The 15758-nt window shown below is 38.1% G+C and overlaps 1 protein-coding gene across 2 annotated transcripts in view; it reads left to right on the top strand.

Moving 5' to 3' along the window:
- The window catches only part of KCNH1 (potassium voltage-gated channel subfamily H member 1), a 358490-nt gene that overhangs the window by 61485 nt on the left and 281247 nt on the right, over positions 1–15758 (top strand). For both annotated transcript variants that reach the window (XR_006101185.1, XM_042444296.1), the window contains exons 5-6: positions 1098–1216; positions 8964–9356. Coding sequence is in view for 1 of the 2 variants with exons in the window: in XM_042444296.1 (XP_042300230.1) it covers positions 1098–1216; positions 8964–9356 (512 nt within the window). In the remaining variant the exon portion in view is untranslated. The remainder of the gene's footprint in view (positions 1–1097; positions 1217–8963; positions 9357–15758) is intronic.

Raw genomic sequence — 15758 nt, 5'->3', positions numbered from 1 at the left:
TTGGTAGCATAAGCTTCTGTAGACTTAAGTTTACTTCCTCACATGCACAAAGTTCCTAGGAACAGGCCTTTATAGCTAGGAATGAGCAGGTTGTATGTGTGAATAGCAATAGAAATGCAAAGCCTGTGAGTATGGAGATGGGATGACAAATTCAGTGGTCTCAAGCTTGGGTTACTATAGGCTCCCGAGGGCAGGGAACCGTCTAACTAAAAAGATTGCATGTACAGCGCTGTGTAAATTTACAGCGCTTCATAAATAAAGGTTAATAATAATAATAATAAGGGGGTAATTTTTTAGCACCTTTATTTACATACCACTTCATAGCACCCAAGCAGTCTCTAAGCAGTTTACAACTGTAAGCTAATTGCCCTCAACAAGCTGGGCACTCATTTTATTAGCAACCTTGGAAGGATGCAAGGCTGAGTCAAGCCTGAGCCTTGGCTGGTATTGAACGCACCACCTTATGGTTTGTGAGTGAGTGGCTGTAGTCCAGGCATTTAACCACTGCACCACCAGGACTCTTTTTATCTCTCCTAAATTTGAGAGGTGGGAGATGGGGATGATAGAAGAATGGGTGGTGGTGGTTGCAACTCTTCAGGGCCCTTAAGACAGTTTTTCAATCCCTACAAGTTGTCCTCATCTGGTCTAAGGAAATGGGATTGACCTGAAAGGAACATTGAAACCTGTTCTTGAACCCCATGCATTTCGTAATTGGTATTTACCCCAAAGAAAGTTAAAATTTTAGAAAATTTTGGTTTGTTGATGGCTTTGTTGATAGTATTGCTTAAGAAACTGAATTTTTGTTACAATAATTTATTCCTTCCTGGAATAAAATACTCAGCCACGGACAAGACTTCCCATCTAGTGACTCTGCCCATGATGATTTTTTTTGATTAGTTGGTTTTTAATCTTATACTGTTTAATCTTGTTTTAAGGGGGGGTACTGTTTATATATAGTTGTATTTTAACTTGCTGTACGCCGCTTTGATTGCTTGCCAAAAAGTAGGATAGAAATTAAAAAAATATGATTTATTATTATTTATTATAAGATGTGATCCTTGTTGTAATAGTTGTGCAATATTTTGTCTTGCTTTCAGGCTGGGCAAAGTTTGCTCGCTTAACTCGTGCACTCACAAGCAGTCGAGGAGTCCTTCAGCAGCTTGCTCCAAGTGTACAGAAAGGAGAGAATGTTCATAAACATTCCCGGCTTGCTGAGGTAATATCTATTATATTTCCCACCTGAATATTAAGATAGAATGGAGTTGTTCATCCTATATGCCCTTTACACTATATAACTGTGTCTGTTCAAAATCAAGGAGAAGGCCATTATGAAATGAATCAATCTCTGTCTAGCTCTCATTACACAAAGAAGCCCATATTTAAAAACAGTGTCTAAAGTCCAGTATAAAATTAACTATGGAGGATTGTGAGCTAAGTGTTGGAACTTATCAGATGTAAAACTAGTAGTTATTACATGAAAATGTTGTTTCTCTATTGGGAGAATATAACAAATTTTCATGCTCTTTAACAGAATCATAAATATTCATAATTTGTCACAATAATACATTGTCCTTGTTGTGTGCTTTCAAGTTCCCAATTTGAAAGAGTTTTCTTGGCAAAATTTGTTCATAGGGGAGTTTGCCAATTTATTCCTCTGAGATTGAGACTCTGACTTATCCAAGATCACCCAGTGGGAATTTGAACCCTGGTCTCACAGAGTTGTAATCCCACACTCAAATTGGTACTGGGACTCCATAATAAACACATGTCCTATTTATAATGTTTACAACCTGAAGTCAGATATTTATTCCATTCTCTCCTTGCTTTCCAAAAAAAAAAAGAAGAAAAAGTCTAATTCAGTGTGTTTGGTAGCAGGTCTTGCAATATGTTTGTATTACATTTCATTGTACTTAGAATTGAGTTTTTAAAATGATGTTGTTGAATTTTGGAACATATTTCAGTTGATTTAAAAAAAAGGAAGAAATTGATTGAGCATCTGCTTGAGCTAATATTTAAAAAGAGTGCTATTTAGATTTTATGTTTCCACAGTTTAAATGTTTTGACTCCATCTGAGCAGTGGAAAAGGGAGGAAGAAAGGTCACATGGCTGGCCATCTTGTGTTCCTTCTTGGCTTTTGATATAAGCCTATTCAGAACTTATCTGCTGAATCTGAGTTGTGCAACTAGCAAAGACCAGGAACCATCAAGTGTGGGGGAAGAGAGTGAGACACATGAAAAATATGAGCTGTAACAGGGAATTGGTTTAGTTGGCAATTTAAAAAAAAATTAGCCTGCCTTTTTTGCCTTCTCCCATTCTGTATATGATTCTATGAAAGAGACTTCTGCCAGTGTCAGAAAGAGAGAACCAGTATGAGGAGGAGGGAGTATATTGCTGGGCTTGAGCCATTGTTTGGGGGAAGGAAGAGGGACTTCTTCAGTAGAACCTCCAAACACCTACCCTATTTCCCTGAAAATAAGACATACCCATAAAATAAGCCAAAGCAGGATTTCTAAGCATTCGTGCAATATAAGCGATATCCTGAAAATAAGACATAGTGATAGGCCTGGCACAAAACAGAAGGGGGAGGGAAGGGAGCGGAAAGATTGGGGCCAATGGTTCTAAAGGAAATGGAGTTGCAAGGAATTCAGGATAGAATTCCGGGTTTGGAGAGTTATGACGATGTTCCAGAAGAAGACTTAACTATATTTGAATAAATATAGATTGCTGTACCATACTTAATAAAAAGAAGACATCCTCGGAAAATAAGCCATAGTGTGTCTTCTTGAGGAAAAATAAATCTAAGACAGTGTCTTATTTTCAGGGAAACACGGTATATACAATGCCTGTGGCAGCTGAATGGATGAATTGGTGGGAGTATGGACTCAAGATAGGGCAGTCCATTAAAGATTATGCAGATCAGAGGTGGAAAGTGAGTGTGAGGATGAAGGGATTTGCCTCTGCAAATGATTTTAATTTTTTAATTTTTTTAAATTAGGAAGTAGTGTTTCAAGCTGTATGATTCTCCTTAACTGCTTGGCCTGCAAACTCACTTTTTGAGCCTTTGTGACCTCTGCAAAGCAATTATATTCTAGCAATGCAATTATATTCTTTGGCCCTGCCTGAAGATCATAGGATTGATACTAAATCCTTTTAGGGATTTATGTTATGCCTCCAGTTAAGGCTATGCCTGCATAGTTGAGCCATAGAGGCAGAAGCTTCATTCTTGCAGACAAAGCTAATAGTTTGGCTCTTGTGAGCTAACTGTTGCAGTGTACAATACCCCTTATATGAGTGACTCCTTTCAGAATTCTTGTATATATTGCAATTACTGTTGTCTCTGTGGAACAACTGGTATCAGAGCAGAATGGACCATTAAAAAGCAATCCCATGTGCAAGCTTTCTAACCAGTTGGCTGAGTGGAATTGCACTGGTTGTTCTGAGTGGAATAGTAACTTTTCCTTCCATTACTATTTCTGTATATTGGTCTGGTAGAAGGGCAATGTTGCTGCCTGCTGTATAGCAGAGGAGGATAGGTTTTGGATGTCCAAAAGTTTCAGATGTTTGGGACTCTTAATTTCCACAGTTTCTATTAGCCATGCTGGCTAAGGATTCTGGAAGTTGGAAGTCTAAGCCACCTGGAGAGACAGAACTTTCCTACTCCTGCTGTACTTTCCTGATCAGTGGGACTGGGGCATTACTTGTGCTGGGAGCCTGGGAGAGATATTTAGTGTGCTTAATAGAAATGTATTTTTATTTTTTTGTGGGAAAGGCTATTGACTGGATTCTCTGATGTCATGACATGCCCAGAACTAACTGATTAATTGGTGTCTTTCATACATGAGTGATATGTGGGTTTCACTAGCAAGAGAGATTGCGATTGCCATTATAAATAAGGTGCTTTGGGCAGATTGGCTCTACCATTAGGCACAGAGACGTGGGGGCATTGTGGAGCAGATATTAGAAGTCAGCAACAAGGAGCTCGAGAAGACAGCTATGTGCCATGCAGCCTGTCTGCATCCTCTAAGCAGATATGCTTCCTTCAGGTGATGTCCCATCAGCAGTGCTGAAGTAACATCTATCTCAGTTATCTTTTCTACATGGAAGGAGTAGCAAAATGTCTTGGGCACACCTTCGCTATAGGGATGGCTTTCATTATTGTCACATCACCTCTTTTCTTCCTTGCTGTTAACAATCTGCTTTTGACATTGGTGCTGAGTGAGCATTGCATCCTTGTCAATCTGCTGAGACAAAACAGTAGCCATCTTAGCTGAAAAACACAAATGCAGTTTGTATAACATGCTTATATCCCAATCCTGCGTTCCACTGTGGATCATTTTATTGTCATAGAAATCTTCAGGAAGCAGCCCAAGGCATGTAATGTTATGGTGACACATCTCTATTGCTGATTATAACTTCATGATTTTGGGCTTTGAAGTCACATTGCTTTTGATATAAGTCTATTCAGGGCTTATCTACTGAGTCTGAATGCAATGCGTTTTAGAATCTGTTTGTTAAATGTCTGAATATTTGACACTTTGCTAACAGTTAAAATCATAAAGTAAATACTTCAATAACCAGATAAACTATTAAGATATTGCCCTTTTCAAAGAGGATACTATTGATGTTTTGCTTCAGCTTTAAATTGCACATTTGCTATCTGTTAGATAATTCCATGCTTGCTGGTCCATCTGACAAGCCTATGAATGAATTTAAACCCCAACAGCTGGTGAGTTAATTATAAATAATAAAGGTCAAGAGCATGTTCTGAACATATGAAATGTGTATTATTAATTGCCAGTTAAATATTGCATTCATTATTTTAACATCACTGAGCCCAGTTCTAAGCTCCAGTGCATTACAGCACAGCTGGAATCAGTAGATTTTTCAGAGAAGACTAAGAAAAAAGAACAATGAAATGAATATTGTATAAGGATTATAAAGCGAGTTGAGGGGAAAACATCTACATTTCCCCCGCTATCTACAAGCTAGCCTTGAAAAGGATCAGATGTGTTTCAGATATGTTCTAATCATGCTGAGGAACTCCTGAGGCTCACAGTTTCCCCTTGACCCATAATTGTCTAGAATTTGGAAATAATGTGTTACAAAAAGCAATATTACTTGGAACACACTATTTAGGGGAATAACAAGGGCACCACAATGTTACTTTGAAAAAGGCCAACAACTAACATTGATAGGCATGGGAGATAAGAAGGAATGTTTGGCTACAAAATATTATGTCAAAAACTTATTTTATCTTTTGAGAGAAAACTTTGCCTTTTTTAATGATTAAATTAAAAACAAACATGTTAAAATCATGTTCTTAACGAGTAACAAATTGCCTTTTTTTTTAAAAAAAGAAGTTAACACTATCACATTAGCTTTTTGTGATAATATTTGCAAACTGTATTGTGAGAGAATCCATTAATTTTCAGCCTGAAGACAACTTCATAATGTTTGCTCGGGTGGATGGGAGCCTAGACCTTGGAAAAATTACATTTTTAGCATGGTGGAGGGATTCTGAGAGTTGTAGTAGGAAAGTTAATTTTTTTTCAAGCTTAAGGGAAAAATCTGGAAAAACAGATATCATGATGATTATACAAATCATGACACCTATGTGCAGAGCCCTGTATGAACATACAAGTCCAGGCAGTGAATTTATTCACTGAAAATATTTCTTTTTTTGAAATTAGGATGAACTTCGCAATTATACATTAATAGTTATACTTTCTGATTGTACAATAACATCTTTCATGATTAGTTGTCTTTCCACAATAAATACACTTATACTCTTAACATGTATTATCATTTGGTACAACGTTATTCATTTACTCTATCCTGCAAATATAATTTAAATAATACCCCCCTCTCTTCCCAAAATTCAGCTTTATGCACATTTTATCTGGTATTCATCGAGCTCATCTGTTTAATTATTCTTATCTTGTTATCTTATTTTATCTTTTTAAATCCGTATTTCATTTGAATCATATTTAGTATGACAGATAATCTATACCAGGGGTAGGCAACCTGCGGCCCGCGGGCTGGATGCGGCCCAGCAAGGCCTTGGGACCGGCCCCAGCCTGGTCCTGCCACCAATTGCCGCCGGGGCCTTTGGGGGGGAAATTTTTATAGAAGCCCCAAAAACATGCATTTATATTAACCTTTTTTTTTAAATCAGCAATTTTTTTTGCGTGTCCTCCATTTTTTTTTAAAAAAAGTGTCTTCCATTTGAAAATTTTGTCCTACATTTGTCCTGGTTTATTTATATATTTAATTTTTTAAAAAAAATATATTTAATTATTTATTTTTTGGCTTCGGCCCCCCAGTTGTCTGAGGGACAGCAACCCGGCCCCCGGCTCAAAAAGGTTGCCTACCCCTGATCTATACCTTACAATATATTTTATTCGTTCTTTAAGTTTGTCTGATATTTCATTTGCTGATTTGAAATTCTTTTACAAAAAATCTAATTTCTTTAGGCACAAACAATATATAGATATGTGTTAATATAAACAGAGATTCATATAACATTATTGCTACCTTGCCTTCAGCTTATAAAAAAATATGTCAGTGAACTGAGATGAATGAAATAGATGAGGGATGTTAAGGAAAAAAGAAAATGAACATGAATATTCTAGATGCTATATAAATTTATAGTTGGAAATATTCTATATATTGTTTCTTTGATCACTATTCAAAGCTTTCTTTCTCTTCTCTGTATGTTCCTTGTTTTTTACAGAAATTTTGTAATACTTCCCAATCCTTTTTCCATCCCTCCTTCCATCTTCCTTTCAGTATCATTGTCAGTCTGTTTACTTCTATCATGTCAAGGCTTTTCCATAGTCAATCTTGTACTGTCGGGATTTCTTTTTGTTTCCATTTTCTGGCGTATATTATTCTAGCAGCGGTGATCAAATATGGGATAATTTTTAAATGTTTCTTTTCTTCCATGTCATCTATAATATTTAGCAAAAAGCTTTCAGGTTTGAATTGGAATTTGTAGGATTTTTTGCACTGAGTTGTGTATATTCTTCCAGTATTTAGTTGCTAGAGGACAGGTCCACCAAATGTGATATAATGTTCCTTCCTGTTTATCACACTTCCAACATTTATTTTTATCTGTTCTTTCACTGAAAATATTTCTAACTTTCTTCTGCGTACAACAAAGGTTCTCAGAGTGGCTTATAAAGATCAGTCATAAAACCGTCTCTTCCTTCAGGCAATCTAAAAGACAGCAAAGGCAAAAGAGATTTTGTGGAGGCTGGGGAGGAAAATCAGAGAATTCAAGCATTAGTTCTTGTTTATAAAATGGGATTTGAAACAGCTCAAGCAGCCAAAAAAATCCTATTCTCTGGTTGCATCCACACTCCACTCTGGTGCCACAACAAACTGCAGTCCCCAGAATTCCATAGCATGGAAGCATATCAGTTACAGTGGTGTGAAATGGGATTGTTTTTGTAACGTGGGTGCAGCCTCTCAGGGAATAGCCCTAATTCTCTATCTCTGCTTCCACTTGATGGAAAGACTGCTGCCCTCAGGTGACACCTTAAAGAAGGAAAGGTTATTGCCATTTGTGAATCTTATGTTCAGTCAGTTATTTGCATTGCAACTTTTCTGCTTATTGTTTTTTGTTCCTTAGGCCCTTTCACACTACAGAATTATAACACTATGATTCCATTTTAACTACCAGGACTGAATCCTGTGGAATCCTGGGCTTTGTAGTTTGATGAGGTACTAGTATGAGAAAACCAGTGTTGGCTATATAGTGTTACATACATGCATTCTGGGAGTTGTAGTCTACACAGTTAGGGATTCTGCAAGTTGTAAAGCAAAACATTACAGTTTCCTGGCTCTGTCCACTGTTGGAAATCTTGCTCCTCCTCCCTTAGGTAATTGGTTTAATTGTCAAGTTGTTTTTACCACTGGAGTGTTTGATAATCAGCCATGAAATAAAGAGACTAGCCACAAGTACATGTGTTGAATAAGGGCCACTTTATTAACCTATACCCTATTTAATTGAATTTGGGCCAGGGGATAAGCAAAACAAGCAAAGAGCAAGACAAAGGGTCATAAATGCCAGGATATAGAATTTAAATTGAAATAGCAATACAAAAAGAAACCTGTATTGAAATCCATGTTGTTTCTGTCTTGTGCCGAGGCTACCTACCCCTTCTTTGGCAGGGAACTTTGAATTTCTCAAGAAGTCTCTGTGTTGTTGCATTTGGTAATACTTTTGATGCTTTTCAGTAAAACACACCAAATATAGTTCCAATGAAAAAAAAGTTTTACCATTGGAATTTATCACACAGGAGGGGAGTGCCCATATCCCATGGATAAATGGGGTTTAAAGCCAGGAATATCCTGCAAGAGTGGGATTGTTTTCAGATGACGTCACACGACTTGGGCATTAACGTGACATTAACCCGAGCAGAAAGCTTACTGGGGAGGAGAGGATGCCAACCCTTCCTTTCTTTCCTCCTTGCTAATTGAGAACAAACAACTTTTGTACTTTGCAACAATGGAACAGTATGCAACAATGGAAGTAAACTGAGGACAAAGGGGGAGAGTGGGAGGAGAAGAGAGAAACTGGGACATTTTAAAAGCTACTGAAAAAGTGGGGTGACAGGGGATTAATTAAGTTGTCCCTGCCAAATCAGGACAATTGGAGGGAATGTTAGTCTGGACCATGCCTACTTCGTTTTAGCATTTTTAAATTCTTCTTATGGACTGTTTAATTTTTGTGTATTTTACCACATAATATTGTATATGTCTATGCAGACATAAGTTCTGTTGAGTTCAGTAGGACTTATTCCCAAGTATGTGGGTATAGGATTTCTGTCTTAACCATATCATAAGTTATCTTGTAAGGGTTATAGGAAACATGGGCCATCTAAGTAAGTAAATAATAAATAAACAGTTTTGGTTTTCTTATGACAGGACTTTTTTCTTATTGCTTTCCTTTTCTGCAGGTCTTACAGCTGGGCTCTGAAATCCTCCCACAGTATAAGCAAGAGGCACCAAAGACTCCACCACATATCATTTTACATTACTGTGTTTTTAAGACAACGTGGGATTGGGTCATCCTGATTTTAACCTTCTACACAGCTATTTTGGTACCTTACAATGTCTCATTTAAAACCAAACAGAACAATGTGGCCTGGCTGGTAGTGGACAGCATTGTTGATGTCATTTTTCTGGTAGACATTGTGCTTAATTTCCATACCACTTTTGTTGGCCCAGCTGGAGAGGTGATCTCTGACCCAAAGCTGATCCGCATGAATTACTTGAAGACCTGGTTTGTCATTGACCTTCTGTCCTGTTTACCATATGATGTGATCAATGCATTTGAGAATGTTGATGAGGTGAGTGCAGTTTTGTTTTCATATGTTACTTAACAGGAATCAATTTGCAAGTTTCATATTAGTTGTCTACCTAAATATGTGCTTTTTGTACTACCTTTCTGTGCGTCAATCATTAATTGATTAACTTCTCAAATAATTATCATTACTTCACAATAGTACTTCCCAATCTCTTACAGACAATTTCCAGAAGGTGCAAGTGCATTTGTGGTATTTCCCTCCCCTCCCCTCCCCTTTCCTTCCCTTCTGGAAAGGAAGAATATACTTTGCATTGTTTCTTTGCACCATAAAGTATCACTGCAGCTGCCATCTCAGTGGTGGTTGCTGAATGATGCAGCAGGAATAGTTTCCAAGGACAGGTGATGAGCTCTTGTAACCAGATGGTGCACCCCTTGTTAGGTCTGTGAGTGTTCCTTTGCCTTATTGATCTTGGGAAATTGTCCTTTCCTTGTTCTTGGCTCATAACTGGGTATTCCTAAAATGGATAGCTCATTTTCAAAATAGAAGGAAACTGATCAGACTGAACTTCATCTGAAAGGACCTGGGAAAGTCGACAAGAAAATAGGATGTCATTTTTCTTGCTGGAATGTGATGCTCAGCTGGAATAAAATTGTGTGTGTGTGTGTGTGTGTGTGTGTGTTTAAAACCACTTTTTCTATTAGTGTGGCAGTGATTTGATCAGTAATTTGTTTTCCTTTTTGGTACATTTAATTCTTTTTAGTAATAAATACACATATGTAAGTTTTTTTTTAAAAAGATCATTCACATTCATAGGATAACAATTTACATTTAGTTCTCTTCTGTTCACTGTATTCACATTCTTTTGGTCATTTTCTCTGTTTCAATACTTCAATATGCATTTCATTAACTTGTCAAATTAACTGTCAAATTGCAATATAGTTCAGTTGATTCTTTAGAAATACAGTTTAAGCATCCATAAAAAAAAGAAGCAGAGAAAATGACCAAGAGAATGTGAATACAGTAAACAGAAGAGAACTAAATTATATTCAGTGTCTCACTCTCTGCTATGCTAGAAATATTACTTCCATTTATTTTATTTTGTGAGCCACTTTGAGTTCCATTTCTGGAAACAAACATCATCATTTATATACCACTTCATACTGAACTAACAGTGTCTAAGCAGTTTACAATTGTAAGCTAATTGCCCCCAACAATCTGGGTACTAATTTTAGCGACCTCGGAAGGATGCAAGCCTGAGTCAAGCTTGAGCCCTTTTGCTGGTATTGAACTCGCAACCTTATGGTTTGAGTGAGTGGCTGCAGTACAGGCATTTAACCACTGCACCACTAGGGCTCCCATATTTGGTGGGAATATGAAAGAGGGTGACTACTCTCTGAAACACTTCCTAGAAAGGCTAGAAATGTGATATAGTACAATACAATATGATTGCTGTTGTTGTATACCTTCAAGTCACTTCCAACTTATGGTGACCCTAAGTCACACGGTTTTCTGGGGCTTAGAGTGTGTGAATTGCCCAAGGTTCACCAAGTAGGAGGTTTTCATGGCTGGGCGGGGAATTGAATCCTGGTCTCCAGAGTTGTAGTCCAACACTCAAACCAATATGCCACACTGGCTTAACATCATACAGACCAATAATTGTTACTTCTTCCAGTTTATAAATAATGTCCTAAAGTTTATCTAAATTAGCATAATTAATTCTAACTTCAATGAGTCATGTCATACTTATTATAACCTCTTAAATTTCTTTCCCATCCATTCTTACTATAGAATTTTTAACTCATGTTGTAAAACTTTTTGATATCTATAATTTTGTTTTTGTTATAGTTCAAACTGAGTGCATTGTCCTAAACGGTTTTTTCTGTGGCAAAGTTTTCCCATATTTTGTTACAAGGCAAAATCTTATGCCTTAATATTCTCTGTCAAATATGATTTTCTTATACTCTTAAATGTGGCAAGTTCTATTTTTAGCTGTTAACAATTCAGTTGAAACTAATATATTAGCAATCATTTTTTTTGTTGTTGTTGCTCTAAGCTGCCACAGAACTATCTTCTAGCAATGCAGCCAGTATCTGGGCCAGAAGTTTGAATGCTGGATGAGGTCAATCCTATCCACAATGGGTCAATAAGTAAACTATGCTATTTTCATCTTTTCCTCTCTATCTCAGACGCCAAATAACATGCAATGTAGGAATGTAACACAGTTCCAGATGTTCACACTGAGTGCCTCAAGGCCTCTAATACAAAGGAGAAGCATTGTGTCATTTTAACCTTTACTGTGTCAGGTGTCTCAAGGCATCTGGACATCCAGCCCAGCCCAGACATGACTTTGGTTCAGACCAGGCACTCTTGTTCAAGCCTTCAAAGAAGATTACCACACTAAGTCTTACCTGGATCGTTGAGGAAGCACACATGTATGAATGCCTGGTGCACTTCCTCAGTGTGATGGAATCGTCAGCTCCCTCTAGCGTCATGGAATCGTTCAGGGAGAGTGAATTTCCTCTTAATGGAAACTTTGTGTTAAGACGAAATTCACTCTCCCTGAATGATTCCATGACGCTAGCTTCCCCAACAATCTAGGGATGATTCACTGATGGTAAGACCTAGTGTGATAGTCTTCAGTATGGAATGGGAAAAGTGAAAGCTCATGCCTTTCCCATAGAAGGCATCAGGCTGCAGTCAAATAAATAAAATAAGTCTCAGGACCCTTCTCACTACACAATCATAGCACTATGATTTCACTTTTATTGCCAGGGTAACATCCAGTGGAATCTTGGGATTGGTAGTTTGAATCATTGGAGCAATCTGACCGGCATCTTTGGCCAGTCTGGGGGCAGAGTCAGGGCATGGCGTCCACACAATGCATGTCTGACTCTGTCCCCGGGCTGGTATGATGCCATGCACTGCACCACATGACGGGCAGTGTCATAGCACTCCTCTGGTGCTGTGTCTACATGATGCAGTGCCAAAGGGGCACCAAAAAGCCATGGCACCAGTGGCTATGGCACAGAAAGCAATTAATTTTTGTGGCTTCTTTTTGCACCGTGGAAAGATGAGATCGGGGCCATGGTGTGCGGTTGATGTGGCCCTGATCTGGTTCTAAAAGGATCAGCTGCAGGCCACCCCTTAGGAACAGTCTGTACAGCCCCTAAGTCTCCCTCTCTAAAACTGCAAATCCCAGAATTCTGTAGGATGGAACCAGGGCAGATAAAGGGGAATGACAGCACCATAATTTTATAGCTTGAATGAGACCCAGGCCATGTGTGTGGACAAGAATGTGAAATCTATTCTGGGACCCTTAATTCAATCCAGTGTTTTTACAGAGTTCATCTGTATGCCTGGTGTTGAAAATTGCATATTGGGGGAAAAAATGGACACAAATACCTTAAACCAGGGGTGAGCAACTGCACACAGGTGAGGGTGGCAGTTTTCAGTTCTCAACAACCCCTCAGGCTGCACCCCCACTCAAGCATGCTAAAATCCCCCCCCCCCCCCGTGCTTCTGCTTCAAAATGGCAACTGGAAATGATGTTGTCTCATTTTGTCACCATTTTGAAAGACAAATGAAAGGAAAACAAGTTCGGGTGGGGTTTTTGAACAGGTTTCTACAAGAGAATGGTGTGGATCAGGGAGGGTTTTTGCATATTTACACTGATGCAGCTTTGACACTAATTTCTGGATTTTTTAAACACAATATTCATGCTTTAAAAAACAAACACTTGGAATGTTCAGGGGCTTTAAGCAACTGGTGGGTGATAGCAGGGGTGGGAGGTGGGGAGAATTGAGATATCAGCCATACCTCATCAACCCTGAGTTAACATGAACTGTGGGTCAAATCCTGAATCTGTATGGAAAGCTGTTTCATTTGAAGCTTACTGATGGGTTTTAGGATTCTGCTTTCTGTCTCAAGACAAGAAATTAGGCTCATCAAACCAATTATTATTATTAGTCCCACAAAGCGTTCTTTTACCTATTTCCAACCTCATAATAATAAAGTCAGATTAATTGGGAAGCCAATTAATTTTTTTCTGAGGGGGGATATATGTATATAGGGGAATGTTGTGGTGAGTTGGAGTATTGATACTGTAGGCTTTATATATCTACCATTATGTATGCATTTATATATTATTAAAATACATTAAAAAAAGACATTCCCAAGTTTTCCCTATCCAGTCAGTGGGCATTTTGCTTGGGTTGTGTGCCTTTGCAATTTCACAAGGTGGAGTCATATTTATACTTTACTTTACAAAAACACAGCACTGGGATTTTATTAATGTGCACATCCCACCTTGAAAACCTAGGATAGTATCTAGGGGCACACATGCAAATGTATGGCATTTCCCCTTGGTCCATTTGGAGATGTTGGAAAGGGGCAGAAGGTGCTTACCATCCTCCTGAAGGAGGAGTCAGTTGAACAGTTGAGTTGTGTTGCTGGCAGAGGGCACAGGAAGGAGTTGTAAAAATGAAGTCCAGGGACAGTAAGTGGCACATGGGCTCAGTTTCTCATTCCTCTCTTAAATGCCTACGTAGATCTTTTCTAAATCTTGACTGTGTTAGTAATCTGAGAGGAGTTATGCATGGTTTGAGTGCAGGAGATTGTTTTCTAATTACTGGTCCAGAGTTCAGTACTGACTTGAATATTCAGGAAAGAAAACAAATACAATAATAATATGGCATAAATGTGGTACCAGCTCCTGGCACACTAAAAAAACAAACTGCTGATCTGCTACATCAGACAGTTTGAGAAGCATTAGTTTACTTTATGTCACACATTTATATGTGATAACAGTTAATTGAATGTGCTGAGTTAACTTTTGAAATGAAGCTGCTACTCCTGCTTTTTTTTTTCCTGCCCAGAAGCAGAAGTGGGCACAAGCTTCTATTTCCAGTCCCTTCAGCACAACCAGTCATTATTCCAATTGACTTTTTGGCTGGAGGTTACGGTAACTATACTAAAATCCCTAGACCTGGCTTGATGAAATGCTCTAACAAGTCAGGGTGAAAGAATTTTTCTTCAAAATCTAGAAGCTACTTTTAAAAGTCACATTATTATTATTATTATTATTATTATTATTATTATTATTATTATCCTTTATTTGTAAAGCGCTGTAAATTTACACAGCGCTGTACATACAGTCTTTTTAATTGGACGGTTCCCTACCTTCAGGCTTACAATCTAAAAAGACACGACACAAAAGGAGAAGGGAAAGGTGGTGGGGAAGGGGCCTCTCTAGTAGGATAATACATATAAAATACATAGCAATACAGGAAATGATTCAATAAAACAGACAACAAAAGAACAACAAAAAGCAAGTGACAATTACGCAATGCCTGGGAATGCTTCTCTGAACAGGATGGTCTTCAGCTCCGTTTTGAAGCTGGTTAAAGAAGAGATGGCTCTTGTAATTATTTTATTTCATTTTAAAAAAAGGATTGTAGAGTTTAATATGACCAGAAGGGGAAGTGTCACAAGTTTCAATCGTACTAATCAAATGAGATAAGGACCATAAAATCATATGCTATTCCCTTTGGCATTTCCCTCAATCCCCTATCTGGCTTCCTCTATGAAGGAACAGCCTCCTCAAATACAGCTAAGATTTCTTATTGCACTGTAACATCACAACAATTGCTGGATGAATAATTTTGGATCTAATCATTCTTTACTCAGGGGTGGATGTCAGTATAGAACCATCATGGCAAACCAGCTCATTTTAAAACCAGCTGTCATTTATATGTGAACGACCCTGGAGAATATGGTTGACGCACCTTGTATATCATTCCACCAACACAAATTCCTCTGAACCTTTTGGCTTTCTTCAGTAATGTGCCTGTTGTCTCTCCTAGATTGTAAACTCCTTGGGGCAGAGGCCAGGGCCTTTGACAGTTCTGTCAGCTACCAGATACATGAGTATTCCAGTGTATAAAATAATGGTAGCTTTTATTTTAAAACTCACCTTCTTGCCATAGGCAATCAGAAATACCATGAAGGTGACTGAGCAGGCTGACAGTGAAGGGACAGAACACTCTATCATTCTTCCATCAGTCTGCTTGATTCCTATATAAGCTGCAGAGAAAGGAAAGTCTTTTTATTTGTGACTGGCATGAAAATGAAGAGAGCTAAAAGATGAGACATTGACTGTGGAGGTTACTACATGTGGCTTTTAAACTATGACTGCAGCCAGAAAAAAGCAGTTTTGGCAATACTTACCACACATTGATGCTTCTGACCCATACCTGCGGTGTTTCTGAAGTTTCTATGTTCCTGTGTTTGGGCATCTCTTTTCATTGACAAGGGAACCCTGTCAGTGAGCTTGCAATTATCCAAGCCCCTAGGTGCAAAACATTGCTGCCAGTGCAGTTGTGATTCTGGCAGTCTCAATAATAATAATAATAATAATAATAATAATAATAATAATAATAATAATAA

This window comes from Sceloporus undulatus, chromosome 1, assembly GCF_019175285.1.
Source record: "Sceloporus undulatus isolate JIND9_A2432 ecotype Alabama chromosome 1, SceUnd_v1.1, whole genome shotgun sequence".
NCBI lineage: Eukaryota > Metazoa > Chordata > Lepidosauria > Squamata > Phrynosomatidae > Sceloporus > Sceloporus undulatus.
The sequence above is the reverse complement of the archived record's forward strand: the minus strand, read 5'-3'. Positions and strand labels throughout refer to the sequence as shown.